Source organism: Cibotium barometz, chromosome 7 (assembly GCF_041138505.1).
Source record: "Cibotium barometz isolate CiBa-2024 chromosome 7, ASM4113850v1, whole genome shotgun sequence".
Lineage (NCBI taxonomy): Eukaryota > Viridiplantae > Streptophyta > Polypodiopsida > Cyatheales > Cibotiaceae > Cibotium > Cibotium barometz.
Genome location: NC_141052.1, coordinates 23,733,517 through 23,758,254, shown reverse-complemented (window position 1 = coordinate 23,758,254; position 24,738 = coordinate 23,733,517). Strand labels below are relative to the sequence as shown.

Here is a 24,738-nt window from a genome sequence, read left to right as displayed (position 1 = left end):
GTTTAGAAAATAATCCAAAATTCGAACATGAAATTCTTTCAAGGACAAAACACTACGAGCAGAAAACAAAAGGAGCATGCTAAATAGAATTTTCTTTGGTTTAGAAAATAATCCAAAATTCAAACATGCCACTAAGGCCTCCTTTTACAAAAACAGGACAAAAACCATACTGCTAGCTGTTATACTACAACGTACTACTATGCAAAGGCCACAGTGTCAGCCATTTTCAAACGGCGATGAACCTACACGAAAATAAATACCAATAGTAAAACAGGCCCCAACCCATTATTTTTTGAAAACCCTCAATAAAGAATGTGCACAGTTTCATCATATAAGATTAAGATTGTATAACAGAAAAATCTTTAGTCTTCAACCTGCGTGCCCAAAGCTAAGACAGAATATACACAGTTCACAAAGCAAGCCCTCACAGCTCAAACAGCACACTGGCCTATCCCTCCCACAACACTGACAGAACACACAGGGTTTCAAGCGCAGTACTTGAAATTATTCTACCTGCTAACATAACAAATACTCCAGTTCAAAGAAACAAGCAAGATTCAATGACAGATGGCAGATCCACTTCAAAACCTAATAAAGAATAAAGCTTTGCACCAGTATTGCATTGATGTCAGCAACTTGCATGACATCTTTCAATGGTTTTTTATTGCTCTTTTTTTTTACTTTTTCCCGGTGACAAAATTGGTCAATATATACAAATGAATGTTTGAATCAAGTTCCAGCAAAAGAATCAAGTACGGCCCTTAAATATGAACAGAGAGCTAGATTAACATTATAAGCCCAGATGAGAAAGCCTCAAATGTTGAGTCAGGCATATACATGAAACTCTGGGCCACTTGTACCTGGAGAGGGTCCACAGCAGTCACTACAAACAAATGTAGTCTCTGGTGTCCTGATGTAGTGATCAGCATGCCTTCCACAACCAGGCCTGTTGCATTCTGCACACCTGGGCAACCTGAGCCAGCAGCAAGAGCATAACAAGTCTAGGGAGAAGGTTTCTTCATAGTCATTGTCATTTATGCACCTTCCACACTCTTCACAACGAACAATACACAGAATACAGGCACGACATTCTTGGAGTTTGATCCCCTGCCTTTGCTGACATCTTTCCCTGGTACAATCATAAACTAATCTTACATTGGTACACTTCGGGCATTCTTCCACATCAATTGGTCTATCATCGTCACAAGAGGAAGCATAATGACCATTGTGATAATACTGGGGCTTCCTTGAGCTAGACTGATCCTGTGCCCTTGCACCGACCATGTTCTGCAAGCTCTCTAGATGCTCCCTTGTTAAGCCATAAATATTTCTTACTCTTAACTGTTCCAAACCAGGCATTCCTGGAGGTCTGCAATTTGTAAGTATATCAACCATTCTCACGACAGCATCAGCACTTATCCTGCTACAACCTGGTAGACACAGCTGCAAACAACAAAAATTCGAGAGTCAGGACACTTAGCAGTCATCCCTCCCTCTGCCTTCCAAAAACCATTTCCACGGCATTTGTAGAGTTTCATTCCTTCTAAGATAACACGCACATTTGATTGACAACTTGCAGTTATAAACCACAGCAGGACAAGTTGACAACAGCCCCTATCCTCCTAACTCCAAATGAAGAGAGTCATTGAGGGTTAAGTATGCTGCATACAATCGGCAACAGTGCAATCAAAAAAATCCCTACCCACTCCATGATGACAAAGGAACCCCACAACTGCTTAGAATAATATGAAAAGGCGGCTTTTTGAGGCCATCATTACTCCACTCTTGTGAAAAGTTGCATGCTCATTCACCTTGTACCATACCTTCTGTGCTTGTATGTGGAAAAAGTATGGCTGGTTATTTCCCCCCTTCTCATCCTGCCGTCATCCTGGTTGCATGTTGCCACCATCCAGTTTGCTGTCGCTTGTGAAGCTTTACGTCTTTGAAAGGAGATTGAACGTGTGCATCATACATAATACACCAAGAAGAATGTAGGGTACTTAGAACACACTTATCCTAGGTTTCTGTTTCTGCGATGTATTGTGAACAGTGAACTCTATTCAATATCCTATTTCACCTCAATAAAGAGAAAGCAAAGACACCTTTGGTTGATGTCCTCTCAGAAGTGTACTTGCTTTGGTAGATAGGGAAACTGAAAAAGATTCTCTCTCTCTCTCTCTCTCTCTCTCTCACACACACACAAGCACACATAACCATATACCCAATCAGGCCCCTTCTATCCTCCGCACACACCCCTCAACCTACCTTGGCCACACTCTTCACCATCTCAACTGTTATCAAGGCCATACATAAACTTCAAAACGCCAGGGCTACGGAACAGGAGGGATCACTGGCTGAGCGTATTGACCAAGACTCTGGGCCCTTCGATATAGCCAACATGTTCAGCATGGTCCTCTATCAAGGCTTCCGTCCGCCATGGTCTAGTAACATCATTCCCCCCATCCATAAGGCCGGGACCCATTGGATCCTAATAACTAAAGGACAATCATGATTGGCCAAATTGTAAAAATCGGTGCTGGAATGAGAGACTAGCTAATGTAGGTATTAGGTTTACATAGAACACAGGCTGGAGTTAATTCGGATGAAATCGCTCCATGGGGTGTGTGTGTGTGTGTGTGTGTGTGTGTGTGTGTGTGTGTGTGTGTGTGTGTGTAGAAAGTGTAACGTTTCACCTCGAAACGGGGCAGGAAACGCTGAGACGTTTCACCCCTCACAAGTGCTTACTAAAACGCTCGAACGGAACAGCTGCACACACCCAACATACATACATACATACACACACAAATATATACATACACATAAATACACACACACATACACACTCTTTTTTTGCCATGCTTCTATTAACAATGACTTATGTACAATATAGGAGATGGACTCAAGGCAAGTCCATCTTCAGAGAACTTCAGAAGCAGTGGAAAAACACCTCGAACTGACTAAAAAACATGTCCTCCAACTGTAAGCAGTCATGGAGGGATTGTCGCAAATTCATCTTAAAGTAAGCACATGCCTGCAAAGGCGTGTGCCCAAACATAGCATTGTAACTCATCTTCCATATTGTCCATAAAGCCCAATATCTACTCCATAAGAAGAAGACATCAAAATCAGGAGAGTTGGGAACACCAATCCCAAATATCCAAAAATGCTTGCCATATCGCTTGCCAAGGAAGCGACCTGAGATATCATCAGCCAATCTTCGGGGAAACTATCTTGTCTTCAAACAATGCCATAATAGATGTGGAATAACTTCAGACCTAGCTCCACATCTATAGCAAGTAGCTCCAACCATCCGTCTTTTAGCAAGCCTCTCCGCAATAGGGAGGACACCCACAAAACAGCGCCAAAGAAACGATTTTTGCTTTAAAGGCAGCTTACTTTGCCATATACTCCGGAGTTGTTTTTCACCATCTTTCACTCTTTTGCATACCCCATAGAGTGTTACCATGTGCATGAATCCAAGGTGGTGGGAGAAAATGATTATACATGCTAGCTGCAGTTATCTTATCCAAATGTAATCCCCTTGCATTTACAGTTTGCCCTTTCACTTTCCAGTCATGAAGCCTATCGTTTTCAACCAATGGAGGCAATAGTTCATATAGCTGCAATAACCTTTTAATCTTTCTCTATATCAGTCTATGAGGTAGACCCAAGTTATGTTTACTGCATGCCTGTGGAAAGGATAGCACATTCCCTATATCATCCACAACATCCTGAAGCATGCGTATACCCCAGGATGCTAAAAAGTATGCTTTACGTGGCTCTTGCATAGCTAGCGGTTCTACAAACAAAGAGGACCGATGCAAACTTTCCAATTGCATAGAGTTACCGATTGGAAAATCACGTCCCACCCATTTAAGGTTTTACAATGCAGTTTTCCAATCTTGCACCATTCTCGTACCAGATAGACAGCCCGCAATGAGACCCTCAAAACGACCCAACACCACTTCCCAATGTGAATTCACCCAATTTCCATAAGCCTGCGTTTTCATGTCTGTTCACATAGCTGAAAGCATAATTGCCCAAGGCTACTCTTGCCGAAAAAACATTGGAATCATGGTAGTTTTTCGAGCCAAAACATGGTAGTGAACATAGTTTTTAACATACATGAAGCATACGCATACGAGTATGAAAGCATGTTTCAAGTATGTTTGGCTCACTCGGGCTGAAACATACGTGGCCCTAAATACATTATATTTTATAGGCCATAAAATATAGTTTACCAAATAATTGGCAATGAGAAATGAGAAATGAGACGAGAACTTTATAATCCATTAAACATTTCATATGTCATAATATGTCTTTAAAAAAACAAAGGAAAGTAAATTTGCACAATGCAGACAATTTACATTTGCAAAACTAGAAGGCCAATACAACGACCATAGTAAGTTAAAAATGCAAATAAGTTTGAACTTCCAACTTCCATTACTTACATGGCTCAAGCCTCATACCCATTAGACATAACATGAGTCGTAACATTGACAACGCCCATAGTAAGTAAAAAATGCAAATATTAAAGTTTGATCTTCCAACTTCCATTGCTTACATGGCTCAAGCCTCAAAACCATTAGACATAACATGAGTCATGAGATTGACGTATCAAAATGCAACCTAAAGGCTATTCCTAAACAAAAAATTGCATACTAGTAACTAGGCAATGGAAGTCTACTCCTAGATGTCTTCCATTTCATTCTCCTCCCTAAAAGAGTGGGAAGGAGAACTCTGATCATCACTAGCCTCCTCCTCCTCATCATCATCATCATCTAGCTCAGCAAAAACACTTGCGCTTGCACGGCTTGTGTTGACAACTCTAGCATTTACTTCCTCATCTGGCTCTTGTAGTTCCTGCAAAGAAATGATTCTATCATCATATTTCTCTTTGTTGACCATTTCTAAGGTCACCTCCATCTTCTCAAACCCTCTCTCCTTGAGCTCTGTAAGGAGATGGAGGTTTGAGCTCTTCTCAAACCCTCTCTCCTTGAGCTTTGTAAGGAGATGGAGGTTGGTGTGTATATATACCAGCTTCTCTAAGTGAGAGTGTGTCAACCTGCACCTCCTTTTTGTATGAATGAGAGAAAAAGTACTCCAATATCTCTCACATGGTGATGAGCAACTTCCTTGAGACAACACACGGATAGCAAGCTGCTGCAATTTAGGAGTGCTTGCCCCAAATGTCTCCCACCATTTTACAGTGTGTTGCATTCTTTTCTTGCCCTTGGCAAGGGCATGAGCAAAGGACTTTCCCTCCGATCAATATACATCCAACTCATCAACCAAGACTCCTTGCTCTTCTATATTGTTTTTAGTGTAGCATTCTATGGTTTTCATCCATCCATTGTTCACCTCGGCATCACGATCTTGGCCCTTCCCTCTCCAGATGGGATACAAGGCAAAGCCAATAGCATGCAAAGGAGAATAATGCATCATATCCCATCGTCCAAAACAAAGTTCCTTCATGGCATTGAGCTTCACAGGATCCACACCTATCATGTTCTCTATCTTCTCTGCCCTGCGATCTGAAAACGGAAGGGGCAACTGAACACGGAAAATCTAATCAATCAAGAAATCTGAAAATACACATGCATACCAGATAAAACAAGATGACAAAGCTGTACAGTACACCACACTAGGGGCCAGAAGATGGGCTAACCCCAATCACTTTATGGTTAGATTACCAAAAAGGAGTCTGTTTCCAATACAACTTTGCGGGTGCCCAGGGTTCACCACCGGCTGCACCTATTTCTTCCAATACAATATGAAAACAAGAAAAACATCACAATATCTAAATTTGTTGACAATTTTAGTACAAGTGAGCATTCCCGGCATCAAGCACATGCAGGACAAATATGGACAGCCCATAGCACTCCCACATCAGCCCGGGACAGCTCAACATCATCATCTTCCTCCTATCTGGCTCATAAAGCAAGTCGACCAGCCCTCAAAGCCTGTTTTCAGCAATCGACCAGCCCTTCAGTAGCCACGGAAGAAAGCGACCAGCAAATGTGCACAAGCTGCAAACCTCCGGTCGGAAGGAAAACTGTCTAGAAGCCCACGCCCAGCTCTTCCTCCCTGTTTTTAACCTCTGTCCAGCCTCTATTCAAGCTGTAAATCCCCCGGCCATCAGTGGAGAACATGCAGAAAGAGTCGGCCAGCTTCTCCCATGCATCCAGTCAACTTCAGTCGCGATGGAGGGTTGTAGAAACTTGCCAACAGGCTGAAAACCAGCCGACCAGCCCTCATGCACTCCTGAAAAGCATGCACCCCCCTCCAATCTGGAGTTTTGTCAATAATAGAGGCTTCCCCGCTGAAAATAGCCCAAACGTGTGCTTTTTTGGTCCAGAAAGGGGTGCCTACATGAAGGGAGTCCAAATAATGTCCCGTGCCCGGTCTTTGGCCGCCACGTGTATTAAATAAGTCCTGCTCAATGTGTACTCACTTATAAGTTGTCAGGTCACTTATAAGTGAGTGTAAACCTACATCCATAATTATTAACACGTGAACTCATAAAGCTGTAAATTGAGTTTTTTGGGAATACTTACCACCTGCAAAACACATGTAGACCACATGTCAGTCCCAAACAAGTGTGCACATACACGTCCACAGGGTGCCCAAGAGTCCCCGACCCCATGGACAACACAAGTAGAAATCTCAAGCATTGTCCAGGCAAACAAGACAAGTCATCCAAAGATAAAATCAAAGTCATGCACACATATGAGTGCAATTATATTGGAAGAAACACCCATCTGCTCAGTGCTCAGTTGTATCCGATAAAATGTCCAAGGCTCATGATCCTTCCGGAACCTTCCTAGAACATAAATACACAATATCTCCAAGATAGCTAGTCCCAGAGACTTTCATCATGTCAGGCTCCATGGCCATACATGTACACCATGTCAGGCCCCACAAGCCACACATGTACTATCATGTCAGGCTACACCAGCCATACATGTACTGTCATGTCAAGCTCCATATGCCACACTGACACACCATGTCAAGCTACACCAGCCATACATGTATGTCATGTCAGGCTCCACATGCCACACATAAACAATAGAAAAATAGAAACTGCAAGGAATTTTGTGACACGATCTGTCAACTCATAGACCAAACCCATGGTAGCCACTTCTCTGTTAGCCAAACGAAGGATCTTCAATATCGGTTTACATACTGCCACAATCATCCTTGCATCTAACCAAAAACCGCTGCTCAAGATGATAGATACAACATCCTCAGCCTTCTTTGTGCATGATGACTTCCATGAGCACCATTCTAGTCTCACAACCAACCTTCTCAACCCATTGTACACCCTCTCGTCCAACAAGTTTGCAAGCATTATGAATGTGTGCAAATCTGGTGATTGAAGGCTTTAGCAACTCCTTTGCACTATGCTTTTGATACATGGCCAAGCTTGTTTGCTTTCTTGTGATAAAGCTTAAAATTTTTAGTCCTTGGTCCAAGACATGGGCAACCCAATCCATCTGTGCAATGTCTTCAAAACGTAGATCCAAGCAATGGCATGTGCATCTAGTGTAAAAGACGGAAGGCCATTCTTGCTCTATCAATTGATCTGCACGCACACAATTTGGAGTTGCCGAGGAGATTGCTTGTGGAGCTTTCCTGGTACCTGTTGCTGCAGTCTTTCATCTCTGATTGAGGGTGACGTCTCTGGCTTCTTGGAGTTCACTCAGCATCCACTGCTGAGAGGGGGTGTTAGATATCATCATCCCCTTGCTGTTGGCTTTCTTTCAGGTGTTTTTTTAAAGCCTTTAGGGCTTACCATGTTAGCTAGAGGGGCCGGTCACCCCTCACATCATATTCCCATTTTTCCCCTATTTTATGGAGTCATTAGGTTTTATTCCTAGTCGTGAGGAGTCGGTCGGCTGCCTCTATTTGCGCATATATATAGTCGGGCCTTTCCTCCCTCACATTCATTGCTTTGTGCCTCTTGCATGCCTTAGTGAGCTTGTTGTAGTCCCTCACGTACGAGGTCATCTTCCCCTCTTGCTCGAGACTTGTACCAGCATGTGTTTCTTGTTTGGTGATATTGAGAGCACGTATATACATGCGTTTCTCTCCATCTCTCTCTCTCTCACTCTCTCTCTCCTCTGTTTCGACTTTCCCAGTGCCTTCCCGCCGCGTGTCGTTTTCTTTTCCTCTTTCTGCTCCCTCTTCCCGCAGATTGAGTTTCAAGATCTTGGGGGTGTTCTCATCTCGGCAAGTTTTCGGCATTTTTTGGTCTTCACCCCCATGAGGTCTCCATGGTAGCCGCCCTGTCATCCCCGACCGAGGCCGCTGTTGCTTGCTTATCCTTTCCCAAAGTGGACCTTCAGATTCTTGCCACGACTGTTGCAACTTTAGAGGCCTCCACCCTGGTTTGCAAAATTGTTGGTAGCCGCCTAGCGCGCAGACAACTCAGGGATCTTTTACAGGCAAGCCTCATTTAGCCGGATCATAACATTCCTTCCTCGCGTCGTAGCGAAGCAAGAATTGGTGTGGAGGCTAGGTGGGCCTGCAAAGATCATAGACATTCACCCTCTGGGGTATGGTTACTACCAGGTGGAGTACGACTCGCCAACGGCCTCAGACCGAGTCATGTAGTTGGGCCCCCTCGCCCTGCATACGGCGCAGGCCTTCTTTGCGCAGTGGTAGCACGGCTTCGACCCTGTGTCTAACCCACTCGCTGGTGTGTTGGGCTTCCCAGTGACAGTTTGCTTCCTAGGCCTTAGGAAGAAATACCTTCCTCTGCTCCCGGTAATTGGTGGTGCCATCGGGAGAGTGATGGAATCCCCTCCACTGCTGCCTCGGCCCTTGTGCGAGCAGCTGGGATTCCATTGCTCCGCATCTATGTTGCCTTGCCGGATTCAATGCCACATGTTATATCTATGCCATCCCTCCGGGGAGACCCCATCCTTTAGCGACTGGAGTATTCAAGCCTTCTAAGCCAATGTTTCATTTGCAAGCACATGGGCCATCTAGCCAGAGCTTGCCCTTGAAGTCAATCCAAGAGACCGCCTCCACTGGTCCCCACCGCCCGCCCCGCATCCCACTCAGATCCTCACCAGGGGGTAGAGAGAGTGGCAGGTTCTCACGTCTCGACCACGGATGACACAACTGCCGGAGAGTGGCGGACGGTTGGCCCACACCTGGGTTGTTAGCAGACCACTAGGGCTAAGCGTCATCGCCGTGCGTGCAAGGCTGGCCAAGCACAGGAGGATTCGAATCTATTAGAGAGCCGTTATGAGCATTTATCGTCGCAACACCCACCCGTTGGCGACAGCCCCCCTCCAACCACTTAGCGGGCCCCTCCACCCCTCCGTTTTGGCAATCAACTCCTCACCAAGATCCCTCCTAAAATTCTTAGTGCCCAATGAGGCCGTTAGACCCCATTGTGCCCCCGGTGAGCCTCTTCCAACAGCCTTCCTCTCTGATGGATCTATCCCAGCAACACCCCTCCCCCCCCGCCCCCCTTTGCCTCCTCCCCCGCCCCCTCCCCCGCCCTCCATCCTCGCCCCATCTTTACCGTAGCATTTCCTTCAACCCTATCCTCCGCATCAGAGCCCGCCCTCCTCCCCCCCTCCGCCTCTCCAGAGCATTCCTATCGACCCCTAGCAACGCCCAACCCGGAGGAGAGGCAACCGGCGAGTTCCTTCTGCCGCCTGATTCATCGCTTCTCTGAGGCGGTGGAGATGACCATTGCCGCCTCTCCGCTAAGGGCTCTTCCGTCCCAATCCCCAAGTGGGCCCCCCAAGATCTTGGGGCAGCCTGTGGATTATAGTTTCTTCCGATGTGTTCCAGCGGAAAGAACATATATGTTTGAGACAGTAGCACCTATTCGGGTATGTGTAGTTTTTCACCACTCCAGACCCTCTACGACAGAGAATGGCGCGATGATCTTCTCTTTCCCGTTGTGTGCAGCCCCAGGGACGGAGTGGGATTCAAAGTCGGTGATTGCCACCATCCAGGGTCAGGTGATTGAGATCTCCCATCATCTTCACGACCTTCACATCACCGACGTACTCACCCATCTTTGGCCATTGGCTAGGATGGAGCTTGGAGGCTCAGGCCACAGAGACCAGGACGGGGAGCTGGTGACCTACAACCTGGAGGTGCTGCTTTTTGTATTCATGCATACTTCGGCCACAGTACCTCTTCCCCCTTCTTACAGGGGCCCCATTGTGATCGATGGAGTTTGGAGTACGCATATCCTTGCGCTCGAACAGAGTGGCCCTACATGGAGGACAAGATCCGCGCCCACTTGGCGCGCCCTCGCCCCAGGACGGACTGTGATTATTCCCCATCTAAACCCTCACCCAAGACTCTCCAAGTGGAGGGCAGTTCCACGGGTTCCACCTCACACAGAGATTGATATGCGGATAGTCTTGTGGAACATACAGGGTTTAGGGGGGCCTCATTGCTTCCAGAGACGAGGCGTCCTCAGAGGAGAGCTTCAGAGAGCCATAGTGGGGAGACCTATCGACATTCTTTTCCTCCAGGAGTATCACCTCTCTGAGGGACACACCGACCGATGCGAGAAGATTTTACCAAGCAGAAAACATACTTTCTGGTCTTCATCCTTCGGCCCTTCAAGGACACAGGGAGGAGTTTGTATTTCTGTCAGCGAGCAACTTCTGCCGACAGTGACAGGCTCAGGAGTTTTAGTCCAAGGGCGAGCACATTGGGTTACCATCTTGATTAGAGAGGATAGCGTTGGCATCCTCAATGTTTATGCCTCGAACCGCCGCTACAAGTAGAGCCCTCTTTTGGAACACAATCCGACGGGCCCTTCCTCAGCCTGACTTTTGGTGCATGGGTGGTGACTTCAACATGATAGAGGTAGCAAAGGACAGACTTGGAGGAGGCACGGCCAAAGTCTCAAGAGCAGAGTACTCTGCCTGGGAGGAAATGATACTGATACTTAGGGGACGGGACCCTTGGCATCTTCCAAAGTTTGGGCGCAGTCCAAGGAGCCTTAGCTTCTCGCGATCAGATAAGAGCACCGGCCCCAACCTCTCTAGACTTGATAGGTTTTACGTTGATGAGTGGAGCTTGCAATCATGGAAGCATGATTGGTATCTTGTCAAGCACTACTTTTTCGGATCACACCCTGGATATTCTGTCCCTAGAGAACCTCTGGTAGCATGACAGGCAGACGAGCTCTAGGATTCAGAACAGCCTCATTGAGGACCCCGAGATCTGCAAGAGCAGATTTGAGCGGGACTGGACTTTCCCGCAAGGTCTATTGCGTGCACATTGGATACTGGCCTAGGGGAGATCAACGGTTTCTTGCAAGAGGCAACCCAGAGTATATTGGAGGGCTTTAGGGAGCAAGAGCGGAGTCTGAGGAGGGGTATGGCCTCTTTACAACGGCTTGAGGAGCGTTAACCCAGATAGCCCATGGATCAAGAGTCAGCTTGTTGCCACCCGCACGAAGATTAGATCCATTGAGGAGAGGAGGGTGGAGTACAGATACCACGTTAGAGCTTCATTCTGGACTCAGGCCGGTGAGACAAAGTCGCAGGGGATTTCTTTGAGATAGCCTACCCCCACAAGAGGAGAGATGGTATTCACAGGCTGCATGGTCAAGATGGATCTATTGTTTCTGATCCCCTCCATGTGAGAGCCGTCGCCAGTGATTTCTTCATATCTCTTCTCACAAGTGCCCCGTTATCCCCACAAATGATGGAGGCGCGAGAGGGCCTGGTGGCACACGAGAGAGGTGGTTGCCCCATCTATTCGGACCTTATTGACTCCATTCACTGTGGAGGAGCTGACGAAGGCGATGATGGCACTACCCAAGGACAAATGCACGAGGCAACCCAGAGTATATTGGAGGGCTTTAGGGAGCAGGAGCGGAGTCTGAGGAGGGGTATGGCCTCTTTACAACGGCTTGAGGAGCGTTAACCCAGATAGCCCATGGATCAAGAGTCAGCTTGTTGCCACCCGCACGAAGATTAGATCCATTGAGGAGAGGAGGGTGGAGTACACATACCACGTTAGAGCTTCATTCTGGACTCAGGCCGGTGAGACAAAGTCACAGGGGATTTCTTTGAGATAGCCTACCCCCACAAGAGGAGAGATGGTATTCACAGGCTGCATGGTCAAGATGGATCTATTGTTTCTGATCCCCTCCATGTGAGAGCCGTCGCCAGTGATTTCTTCATATCTCTTCTCACAGGTGCCCCGTTATCCCCACAAATGATGGAGGCGCGCGAGAGGGCCTGGTGGCACACGAGAGAGGTGGTTGCCCCCTCTATTCGGACCTTATTGACTCCATTCACTGTGGAGGAGTTGATGAAGGCAATGATGGCACTACCCAAGGACAAATGCACGAGGGCAGACAGGCTTCCAGTCTCTTTCTTTCTTCGTCACTGGGACCTCTTGGAAGGCGGCCTTCAAGCTGCCTTCAACGAGATTATGATCACAGGTGCCATGCCAACGAGACCTCAAAGGTCTGATACACTTGATTCCTAAGAAGGGTAGTGACAGATTGGAGATCTGGCAGTGGAGACCCATCACTCTTCCGGGGACCTCCGACCGCCTATAAGATCCTAGCCAAGGCCATCCACAAGAGACTTCAGCCCTTTCTCTTGGACTTGATTCATGACACTCACACAGGCTTTGTTCAAGATCAGAGCATTCTGGATAACATCTTCACCTTCTAGGAGGCGACAGCTTCGGCCAAGATGCGGTAACATGGTCTCATTGTGCTACTCATGACTTTGAGAAAGCTTATGATAGGGTGGATTGGAGCTTTCTGGAGGGCGCGATGAGCCGGATGGGATTCCCCGTGGAGCGGATTCGTGAGGTCTCAGGACTTTACTCAGCCCCGCAAAGCCAAGTTCTCATTTAGGAAGCCCGTGGTGACAAATTTTCCCTTTCTCGCTCGGTTCAATAGGACTGTCCCTTGGCACCTTACCTCCTCTTATTCATCGCCGAGGCCATGAGCAGTTTTCTTTCAACCCAAGATACCAGACTTCAGGGATTATCTCCCCCCCTTCGCATGCAAGAGGAGTTGCTTGACTCAAAGTTTGCACATGACACATCAGCTTTCCTTTCCGGAGATGTGGGGAACCTCTAGAGATTCGATGAGGCAACCGAGGTTTTTGTTGTGCATTAGGAGCACAGATCAACCGACACAAGTCGTGTGGTTTTTGGGTGGGCTCTTAACCCGCCCCAACTTGGCACCCAATTGAGGCTTTCAAGTGGATTCCAAGGGGCACTCCAGGTCGCTATCTTGGTTCCCACGTTGGCATTGACATTTCTCCAGAGTGGCAGCTCGCCCCTCTTCTTCTGAGCATTCGAAAGAAACTTTTATACTTGAGTTCTGTGAGGCTCTCCCTAGTAGGTAGAGTGGTGGTGGCAAACCAGGTTCTTCTTGCCACCGTGTGGTACATCACTTCGTGCTGGGCCTTCTCTCAGGTATGTATTGGCCAGGTACAACGTTTGATCAGGCACTTCCTATGGGCCAACAGTGACACGAGGCCATTCAGGGCCAAGGTGGAATGGAGAGAGATCATTCAGCCACATAGTAGAGGGGGACTAGGCCTCATTGATTACGCTACTCAAAGCTGTGCCCTGTTGAGCAAGTTGATTGTTAGAGGACTCCTTGCCGGTGGTAAGCCCTGGAAGGATTTCCTCTTGGCCCGGATGTCAAATCCCCATAGGATCTCCTCGTGGAAGGCTCCTGGTACAAGACTCGAAACCTACAAACAAACCAACCAAACATGACGGGGGTGCAGGCCTGACTCACCTCCCAACCTTCACAACCATGAGCAAGCCCACAAGTCTTGCTGTCCCCACCGAGCCACGAACTGAGCTAACTAGTTGGACGTACCGACCAATTTCTACCGCCACGAAGCTAGGCCTCCAGATTGCTGCCGGCCTTGGTTGCATGAAGCAGGTGCTCACCAAGACACGCGAGACTCTATATGACTAATGACTAACCTTGGCCACCCTTTTATAGGCTCTTGGCCGGTCATCGGGCGTCCACACCTGGGCACCCGCCCGTCCATACTTGGGCACCCGCCCGTTAGTCTATCCCTAACTCAACTCGCCAATCAGCCTGCCTAGCTCCAAGCTTCCCCAAACCTCGAAGCTGTCTTGTATGCATGTAGCACACGGTAGATACACACTGTGCACATGACATTCTCCCCTTCCTCTCTGAGCGCACTAAAAAGCCAGGGTAATCTGAAGAGTAGTCAATGTCTCCCATGTAGCGTCCTCCTCAACACGATCCTTCCACTTAATCTTGTATTCCTTGATAAGCGTATTACGCAATCGTCTTTTACAAAATCCAAGACTCTTTTCACGTTCGTGTGGAACAAATGTCATGTACTCAACATCTATGATTTCTTAAGGAGTAACTACCTGTTCTGTTCCACCCAGTACTTCCTTAAGTCTACTAACATGAAATACAAGATGAACTTTCACATGAGAAGACAAATCCAATTCATATGCGACTGAACCAATCCGTCGTGTAATACAAAATAGTCCACAGTATCTAGGGAATAATTTCGCAGATCGACCTCTCCGTAAAGTCTCGGAATCTTTCGGAACTCGCAAATACACTATCGTTCCTTCAGAGAACTCTTTGGATGAACGATGTCTATTAGAATAAAATCTGTCTCGGTCTTGAGCACTTCTAATAGATTCCTTTGCAACTCGTAACATTTCTTGTATATCTTGCAAAAAATTACGTGCTGCATCATGCTAAAGTCCTAAGAATCCCACTGTAACAGGTGATCTAGATTGAAAACCATGTCTCGCCGCCCGCAGAGGTGAAACGCCTCCAGGCACATTCCACCATCTGCCGTATAGTCGGCACTCGCCCCAACAGAGGCGAGATCCGCGATCTTCTCCAGGTCCGCCTTCTTCCAGATGTGGGCAAGATCCTGGACGTTCAGCTACTCGGCCGTGGACACTACCAGATCGAGTTTGAGACTGCCCAGAGCGTGGCCCAGGTCCTAGCCATGAGTCCCCTTGACATCAGGGGCACTCGGGCATTCTTCAGACCTTGGCAGCATGGCTTTGACCCAGCAGCGGCCGAGCAGGGAGAGCGCCTCTTCCATGTTACAGTTTGCTTCCTTGGACTCCGCCGCGAGTACCTTCCGCTCCTTTTGAGGCTAGGAGCACTGGTGGGCTCGGTGCTCGAGACTGGCCCCACTGCCGCTTCAGTGGTGGCTAGAGCAGCTGGGCTACCTTCGGTCAGAGTGTTGGTGCCTGACATCTCTTCCCTTCCGAAGGTCATTCAACTACCTCGGATAGGGGGGGGATGGATTGATCAGAGAGTGGAGTTCTCGGGGCTCCCAAACCAGTGCTTTATTTGCAGGCAGGTCGGCCACCTGGCCAAGGCCTGCCCTCGTAGGAGACCCCGACCTGTACCGCAGCAGCAGGCCCCTGATGGCCCGTCCACAAATGCGGTTTGACAGGCAGCCTCCGAGACACCTGCTCAGCCCACAGAGACCTCGGAGTGGCAGCCTGGTCAGGGGCGCCGTCGAGGGAGACAGCCCCAGCAGCATGCCCAGAGACCGATGCAGCAGCAGCCACAGTCTCAGCATCACTGGGTTCCTGTGAGGAACAGCTTTGCTCCCCTCCAGGAGGAGACACCAGCGCGGACTGAGGACCAGGAGATGCCAACACCCCCTCCTTCGCCCCCACCCCCCCTCCCCCGTCCCCCCCTTCCGCCTCGCTTCCACCTTCGCCTCCACCCGTCCCCTCTCCGGTTTCGGCAGCGGCTCCTTCCCCACCCCCTCCCCCCCCCCCCCCCCTCGCCTCAGCTACTCGGGAGGCCCTGGTAGTCCCCTGGCGTTCACCTGCAGTTCGGAGGGCTCTGAGCACCGACCTTGCTCGGGCACCGCAGAGGAGACTTACCATGCCGATTCGGGCTTCACGGATATCCTCTATCCGCAATCGACTGAGTCGTCTCGACACTAGGCAGCGCTCGGAGGCTTTTGATTACTCCTTCACACGGCTTTTTGGAGGAGAGGGCCCCCATGAGCCATCACCCATCAAAGTGCATGTAGTGATACCTCCGGCCCGCGGGGAGGAGGCACTTGATTCAGCAGTGGCCTTCTCATTCCCTCTCTATGGCCCATGCGACCGAGAGTGGACTCTGGAGCTCGCTCTTAGCACTTTGAAGACTCAGGCAGTTGAGTTTTTTCATCATGTGAGCGATCTGGAGGTGACAGATGTGATAGGCCGACTATGGGAGTTGGCTCATTTTTTTATTGATCCCGGGAGTGTGGACGCCTCAGGGATTCGACATTTGGTCATTCGCATAGTGGCAGACTTAGCACGGGACCCTGGATATGTATGCATACACGAGGGTGCTCTCTCTGAGCGGGAGGCAGTCGCCATGGGGGACAGCCACTGGCGCCTGATCCGAGATTCTTGCAGCACACCGGGTGGGCAGATTCGTAGCCGCTCGGATGGGGACTATTCTCCATCCAAGCCGCTTGCGAAGGCCCGCCTTACGGCTGAGACAGCATCCACCTCAGCAGGTCATCCATGAGGATCATCTCATGGAATGTACAGGGCCTTGGCGGTGCACATTATATACGTTATCGTGGATGCTTGAGGCACGAGCTGCAGAGATGCCTGGTTGGGGGCAGTATTGATATTTTGATGATACAGGAGCACCATTTGGGTGAGAGCAGGATCCGGAGATATGGTTCGGTGATGCCTGGTAGATGGGACACCTTTTGGTCTGCAGGGTTTGGCCCCTTGGGTGGGCAGGGAGGAGTATGTATGGTCATTGCGGATGTATGGCGGCAGTCCATTGTGGATCGCGGGATCATTGTGCCTGGTAGAGCACAGTATGTCATTCTGAGGACGCATGATGAGCTCTTTGGCGTGCTCAATGTCTATGCACCCAACCATGCTAGTGCCAGAGCAGAGTTCTGGACTCAGGTTACGGATGCATTGCCAGAGGCCGCACATTGGTGTGTCGGGGGGACCTTCAACATGCTTGAGGACCCGGCCGATAGGCTGGGAGGCAGTCATGTTACAGTGCACGGTACGGAGCTTGCAGCTTGGGAGCATTTTGCATGACACTGAGGATCACTGATGCATGGCAGCATGAGGCCTTCCCCCACTCTTAGGACAGTCTTAGTTTCTCTCGGTCGGATCGCCGGCAGGGAGGGACTAATCTATCACGGATTGACCGCTTTTATGTGGGCCACAGGTTAGGGGAGCGAGGGGGCTCTGTTGGCATTCTCGCTGGCACCTCTTTTTCAGACCATGCGCCAGTTATTTTGACACTTGAGGAGAGGACACGAGAGACCAGCTTGCAGTTGAGGATCCCAGAGAGGGTACTTACCGATCCTAGCCTCGCTGAGGACATTGAGAGGATATGGCATGATAGTCAGAGCTCTGACCAGGATGCAACAGGCCAGTGTGCCCAGGGATTCATCGAGCTCAGCTCTTTTTTGCACGCTGCAGCCTTGACACGGCTGGGAGAGGCTCGCGAGCGGGAGCGTCGACTGAGACGTAGCCTTGCTTCGCTTCAGCGCCTTCAGGAGCAGCAGCCTACATGTGAGTGGGTGGCATCCCAGCTGAGCCAGGCACGCCAGGAGGTTACAGAGGCAGAGGAGCAGAGACATGAGTTTTACTATCGCCGCCAGGCCTCTCAGTGGACGCAGCTTGGTGATAGAGTGACTGCGGAGTTTTTTGAGATTACTGGGCCCCACCATGCTCGAGCAGGAGTCCGCCAGCTTGGGAGGCCGGACGAATCGGTAGCTACTGAGCCCGAGGAGATCAGAGCAATTGCCACTGGGTTCTATAGAGACCTGATTGCAGCAGAGCCAGCCACTGGGGCTCGGGATGCTTGCAGACAGACTGTGTGGGCCCATGTGCAAAGGAGGGTCACAGATCGTATGCGTACAGTTCTGGGTGAGCCTCTCTCAGAGGTTGAGCTTGCTGAGGCCTTGAGGGCCCTTCCGCGCCATAGTTGCCCAGGGGAGGACGGATTGACGCCTGCCTTTTTTATGCGCTATTGGGACCTTTTGGGGCCAGGCCTTTGCAGGGGCTTTCAGTATGTTTTGGACACTGGGATGATGCCACAGAGCTTTTCAGAGGGCTTGATCTTTCTTATCCCCAAGGGGGAGGGAGTATCAGATGATATTCGGCATTGGAGACCTATTACGATCCTCAATACTGTCTACAAGGTCTTGGCAAAGGCCTTGAGTTTGAGAATCCAGCCCTTCCTCGGAGAGTTGATTCATGCTACCTAGACAGGATTCGTCAAGGAGCGTAGTATCCTTGACAACATTTTCACGTTCCGCCAGAGCTAGATTTCTTGGTGAGGACTTGGTCGTGATGCTTCTCGATTTTGAGAAGGCATACGATAGAGTCGATTGGGGTTTCTTAGAGGGCACTATGCTTCGCCTGGGCTTTGAGCCAGGTTGGATTCGAGGGGTGGCGGCTCTATATTCCACAGCTCGTAGCCAGGTGCTGATTGCAGGAGGACGGGGGCCGAGTTTTGAGTTGACCAGATCAGTCCGTCAGGGGTGTCCTCTCGCCCCGTTTCTTTTTCTCTTCTTTGTTGAGGCTATGAGCATGTATCTGACGGCAGAGGAGGTTGGTTTGAGAGGACTCCAGCTCCCAGTCCAGGAGGAGGACCTGCTCGATGCTGAGTTTGCTGATGGCACGGGTTTATTTTTGCATGGCCAGGAGGCCAATCTTCAGCAGCCCGAGCAGTCGCTCCAGGTTTTTAGTGCAGCTTCGGGAGCATTGATCAATTGGCGCAAGACAGTGGCCTTTTGGATCAGTAGCGCTCCCACTCTGACATGGAGCCCAGTCCCGGGTTTTAGATGGATTCCTCCAAGCACAGCAGTGCGATATTTGGGATGCCAGATTGGACTAGATTTGTCACCTGAGCAGCAGATTGCCCCGTTTCTTCTGAGCATTCGGAGGAAGCTTTTGTATTGGAGTACAGCTCGGCTATCCTTGGTTGGGAGGGTGGTGGTGGCAAATCAGGTGCTTTTAGCGACCATGTGGTACATTACGTCTTGTTGGATCTTCTCGAGCTCTTGTATCAGCCAGGTACAGAGGCTGATCAAGAACTTTCTTTGGTCTGGGCGAGATGGTCAGCCAGCCCGAGCAAAGGTTGCTTGGGCAGTTATTACACTTCCGTTGGCCCAGGGAGGCTTGGGCATTATAGATCCAGTCGATTAGAGTAGAGCCTTATTGGGGAAGCTTATTGTTCGGGGGCTGCTTCCAGCTTCTTTTGCAGCGGCTGCAGGCTCGGGCTCCCCCAGCAGGGGGCACTTGGGCACTAGAGATACGATGGATCTTCATAGAGATGAGGAGGACAAGCCTCAGTAGAGGATGGGAGGACAGATTTGCCTTGAGCATCCTGAGAGCTTGGGAGTTGCTGAGACCGGGGCTCTCGTAGAGACCTCCCTCTTGTGATGAGGAGCGGGCCAGACAGCCGCTCATCTAGAGCCCATCGGTTCGCACAGAGCAGGGTCATATGCTGGGTTCTCGACCTCGTCTAGCCTGGGAACCATTGGCGGCAGGCCCAGCACGTAGTTTTGGAGATTGGCAGGCCTTCTGCAGTCTCCCAGAGGAGATCCAGGTGGAGAGGCTGAGTCACTTCACAGGGGGGTTGATTATGAGGGATGACATTCAGGAGGCACTCACAGAGGAGTGGTTCACGCCTCTCGAGCCCGTGGCCCCACGGTGGATGGGAGCCTTTACTCAGTTGGAGATCCTGATTGCTGTCAGAGCTTGCACTGAGGATGGCAGATGCCTTTACTATGAGATCCAGGATGAGGGCAGGCTTCAGAGAGTGGAGGTGGAGTCGCCTTTGGTTGCAGAGTGCATCTTTCAGAGGATACGGGTGGTGGCCGCCGCTTCTCGGAAGTGGCATATTGACCCAGACCCTACAGATGTGGACTCTGATTGGCGCATATGGGCATATGCAGCGCGCCCCTTGGCCCGGCTCCAGTGGGACCCAGGCGAGTACGAGTGGCATGATCCTTATGCATCCCTTGAGGCCACAGGGATCACCTTTTTCCAGTATACTGTTCGGTTGGGGCGACATATTTTGACGGCGAGGAGGATGGTCTCTCCAGCTGCATCGGGGCACTGGCGGCTACAGGGACTCTCTCAGGAGTTCCTAGAGGATTTTTGGACCAGGATCTAGGCTAGTGACAGGCACGCAACATCTCGACTTTCCAGTGGCACAGGGGCTCTGCAGTTGACACCTGGCTTGTTTACAGCGATCTTCCAGCGGCCTGCGTCCGATGCGGCCACCCTAGGGAGACACAGAGACATTGCCTATGGGACTGCCCTCAGGCGCAGCAGATTTGGCTGCGGATGCTGCGCATTCTGGCCCCCCTTTCTCCAAAGGGTATGTACACGTGGGGTGCCGCTGCTTGGTCGACTTCGTCAGGGCCTGCTATGGGCTAACAGAGCAGGACAGCCAGGCCATCAGATTCATTAGGGGCCAGCCTCGCCTTGTTCCTTCACCGGACTTCTCGTCCGCCAGCTGGACACATGAGAGGGATCTACGATGGGAGCTCCTCAGCAGCCTCACCATATGGTTCACCTGGAGGGCCCGGTGCTTCAGGGCCTTTGAGGGGAGACTGGAGCCACCAGCAGAGACTGTTCAGGGGATCTGGCAAGAGTTGATCCACACCCTGCGAGGACAGTATGACCGCATCCGGGGCGACCCGGATGAGGCGATCTTGCGGCACCAGGCCTTTCACACCACTTGGAGCAACGGCCCCTTCTATACCCTACACGCGGGGTCCCCCCGTTGGCACTACAGGCCACCTATTTGGCTTTTCCCCCCTCCTATTGTATGATATAGCCTCTCAGTTCTTTGTACTGATACTTGTATTTCTTTCAGCACCTAGGGAGAGTCTCCCAGGCTGCCTTGCTTTGTTCTCTGCTCTGTTTTCTTATGAGCCTAGAGGATCTTTTGTAGCCCTACGCGCGTTTTTATATAACTAATGAAAGGATCTTTTCTCGGAAAAAAAAATTTTTTTGAGTATCGTCTAACTTTTTACTTTCAAAAGCAACAGGTCTACCATCTTGAAATAGGGTAGCCCCGATGGCATAGCCACTGGCATCAGTTTCAAGAACATAAGACCGACTAGGATCGGGTAATGCTAAGATAGGTGCTTCCTTGACTTTATCTTTCAGAAGTCTGAAGGCCATATCCAAATCATTATTCCAAGTGATAAGCTGATTTGACTTACGTCAACGACCTTTCAACAAGTCGGTCATCGATAGTGTGAGCTGAGAGTACTCCCGCATAGATTTCCGAAGAAAAACAACAAAACCGAGAAAAGAACGAAGTTGTTTCACTGTTCGCGGTATAGGCCAGCAAGCCAGAACCTTCTGAACTAGTAAATATGAGTTTTTTATGACAGACATAATTTACTTGGGACACAAGATCACTAGAGATGGATTGAGCATTGACTATGACCTAGTCGATTCTCTCTTAAAAGAGTTAACACAATCGTGAGGTGTCTAACGTAATCCTCAAGAGTACGACTATATATCAAAATATCATCCAGAAACACAACCAAAAATTTTCCAAACATTCACGAAAAAGATCGTTCATCATTTGCTGAAAAGTGGCTGGAGCATTGGTTAACCCAAAAAGTAATACGAGAAACTCGTAATGGCCATACCTAGTCCAAAAGGCGGTTCTTTCGACATGCCTTTCATGAATACATATCTGGTGATAGCCAGTACGTAAATCTATCTTCGTGAAATATTTCGCTCCAGCTAACCGGTCAATCAAGTCATCTGATCTAGGGAGAGAGGATAACGGTTCTTAATTGTCAGCTTGTTCAATCTCTTGTAATCTATACACATTCACCAGGTGTTGTTCTTCTTTCTCCTAAGCAACATAGGTGCACCCCAAGGTGATTTACTTGGACGGATCTGACCCATCCTCAAATAATCTTTGAGTTGTTTGGCCAACTCATCTTCCTCAGCTTGGCTCATCCTGTAAGGTGGAATACTAACAAGGTGAGCACCAGGGATCATGTCAATACGATGATCTACTGCCCTTTCAGATAGTAAGTCCAATAGCAATTCTTTAGGAAATACATCTTGAAACGAATCAAGTATCTTCTATAATTCTTTGCTTTCAAAAACACTTAATTCATTGACATCTATAGAAGATATGAGAAATGAAGAAAGTAGAATCAATACACAATCCATGATCTCGGAGAACCTCACTTATGAGGTCTATCTCCAGAAATTTAGGCACGGGCAACAACATCATAGTCATCCTCTTTCTTGAGGAATTCTTTCTTGAAGACGTCTTCGAACTGTGCCCAAGTCGCTAGTTTAGGGTTGAGTTCTTTCCACCAAAGCAAAGCTTTGCATGAGAGGAAACGTGCTACTAATTGGATCTTTTTTCCATCGTCATATGGATGAAACTGAAAATGGACTTACCACTTATGTAGCCAAGTGTCCACTATCTCCTTGATACGCTGCTTTTGCTCGCTCCCAAACTGTTCCAGAGTAATATTGGGGCCTAAAGCAAATGCCAAGGTATCCATACCCAAAAGAGTAGATAGGGTAGTCGTCAACAAAGAGATGGAGTTCTATAAAGCCTGCATCTGCGCGGCGATTTGTGCTTGACATTCTGAGGAAGAAGCTTCAAGAGCAACTTTAAACTCTTGAAAATATGATTTTGAAACAAAATCGTCGAAAAGATCGGCATCGGTGGCTTCCGTAGCCGGCAGGTCTTCACGTTCGAGAATGGACTCCAACTCGGATTCTTGGGTCGACATCTTCAAGAGGACAAGATGAGAGAAAATATTTATCTTACATAAGGAGAGTGGTAGAGAGCTTGAGAGCTTGAGAGATGTGTGGCAAGAAGCTCGCTTAAGAGAAATATATAGGCTTTCCCAAGAGCTAACTTAGCTTTTGCTTTTGTGTTTTTTTTGAAAAAAAAATAATAAATTATATATATATATATATATATATTCTGCTTGTCTGAAAAAAAAAACACTTATAAGCAAAGCATGGGTTTTTAAAACCCTTTACTAAGGTTCAGCAAAAAAAACGAACGCAAGGACAAACAAGGCATGGGGTTTTTTTTTTAACGAAAGCTAAAAAAACACCACGCGTATGCTGTTCGCCTTTTTCTGCTACGCCTGATTGCCTACCACCGGTACGCCTGCATATGCTGCATACCCGCCTGCACACGTACTTGCATATGCCTGATTACCCGCCTACATATGCTGCCGCCAGCGCACAAACCTGGCCGACTGCTGCTGCCTGCGTGTACCAGCCCTGCGCTCCACTTGACTGTACAAAAGCAGTCGCCTGCCTGCATACAGATACCAATAAATAACCGGCCTGCACATAGCTGTGTGTGGCTGGATTCTTTGAACATAAGGCTGCGCAATAACCATACAAGCGCTACTTCTCTCTCTCTCTCTCTCTCTCTCTCTCTCTCTCTCTCTCTCTCTCTCTCTCTCTCTTGCAAAAACAGCCGACTAGCTTTTACTACTACTCTCTCTCCTCAAACTATTTACACAGTTGACAACACATCGTTGAAAACACATTTAGCCTTCTTCTTTGCAAAGCAAACAACCCATACTAGACCACAATCTTCATCACGGGTTCCTACGATGTAAAAGCAACATGCTGAAATTGAAAAAACAGCAGTATACTCAGAAAAAACAGCAAGCTTCTCGAACTCATACCTTTTCTAAGACCTCATCTTCTCTACCTACCGACTTGCTCGTTCTCAAGGCTTGCTCTGATACCACTGTCAAATCCCCAAGGATCTCCTCGTGGAACGCTCCTGGCACAAGACTCGAAACTTGCAAACAACCCAAACAAACATGACGGGGGTCCAGGCTTGACTCACCTCCCAACCTTGACAGCCGTGGGCACGCCCACGAGTCTTGGCTGTCCCCACCGAGCCACGAACTGAGCTAACTAGTTGGACGTACTGACCAATCTCTACCTCGTGACGTCCCATACGCCACGAAGCTACCCTTGCGGGCCTCGAGACTGCTGCCAGCCTTGGCTGCATGAAGCAGGTGCACGTCTGCACTAGATCCAGGCTCTTGACCATAGAGCTCTCATAAAGACACGCGAGACTCTATATGACTAATGACTAACCTTGGCCACCCTTTTATAGGCTCTTGGCCGGTCATCGGGCGTCCACACTTGGGCGCCCGCCCGTCTATACTTGGGTGCCTGCCCGTTAGTCTATCCCTAACTCAGCTCGCCAAACAGCCTGCCTAGCTCCAAGCTTCCCCAAACCTCGAAGTTAGTCTTGTGTGCGTGTAGCACACGGTAGATACACTGCGCACATGACATCGGATTTCAGTCCGCAGCCCGAGTCTAGGGGTGCCTTTGGCCACAGAGCACCAAATGGATTTTCAAAGAGATGCAGACAACAGTTTTAGCCTAGCTTTCGAGGACAAATTTGCAGCCAGCTTACTCCAAGCTTGGGATCACCTCAAGCCGGCCCTTAGGCAGATAGCTCCGGCAACCTCAGAGGAGTGGCTTTGGGAGCCTTTGGTCTAGAACCCCTTGATCCATTTACCCAGTGGCCACATGTTAGGGGCCCCCTCATGTATCATGGGGCACCTTGAGCATAGGACAAGCCACGTCCCTTGGAGATTGGATCGCACACAAGGAGTTACCCATCAAGGTGGAGGAGAGAGTCCTAGCAGGGGTCCGAGGTACAGCCAGGCTCAACATTGACATCGACTCCGCTATCCCTCAGGA

At 49.2% G+C, this 24,738-nt stretch overlaps 1 protein-coding gene across 3 annotated transcripts in view; it reads right to left on the bottom strand.

Moving 5' to 3' along the window:
- Positions 1–617: 617 nt before the first annotated feature.
- The window catches only part of LOC147636797 (uncharacterized), a 55,594-nt gene continuing 31,473 nt past the window's right edge, over positions 618–24,738 (bottom strand). For 2 of the 3 annotated variants that reach the window (XM_086800351.1, XM_086800352.1), the window contains one exon: positions 618–1,443. In XM_086800351.1, coding sequence (XP_086656477.1) covers positions 826–1,443 — 618 coding nt within the window. In that variant the 3' untranslated portion in view covers positions 618–825. The remainder of the gene's footprint in view (positions 1,444–24,738) is intronic. The other variant, XM_086800353.1, reaches the window with a different exon arrangement.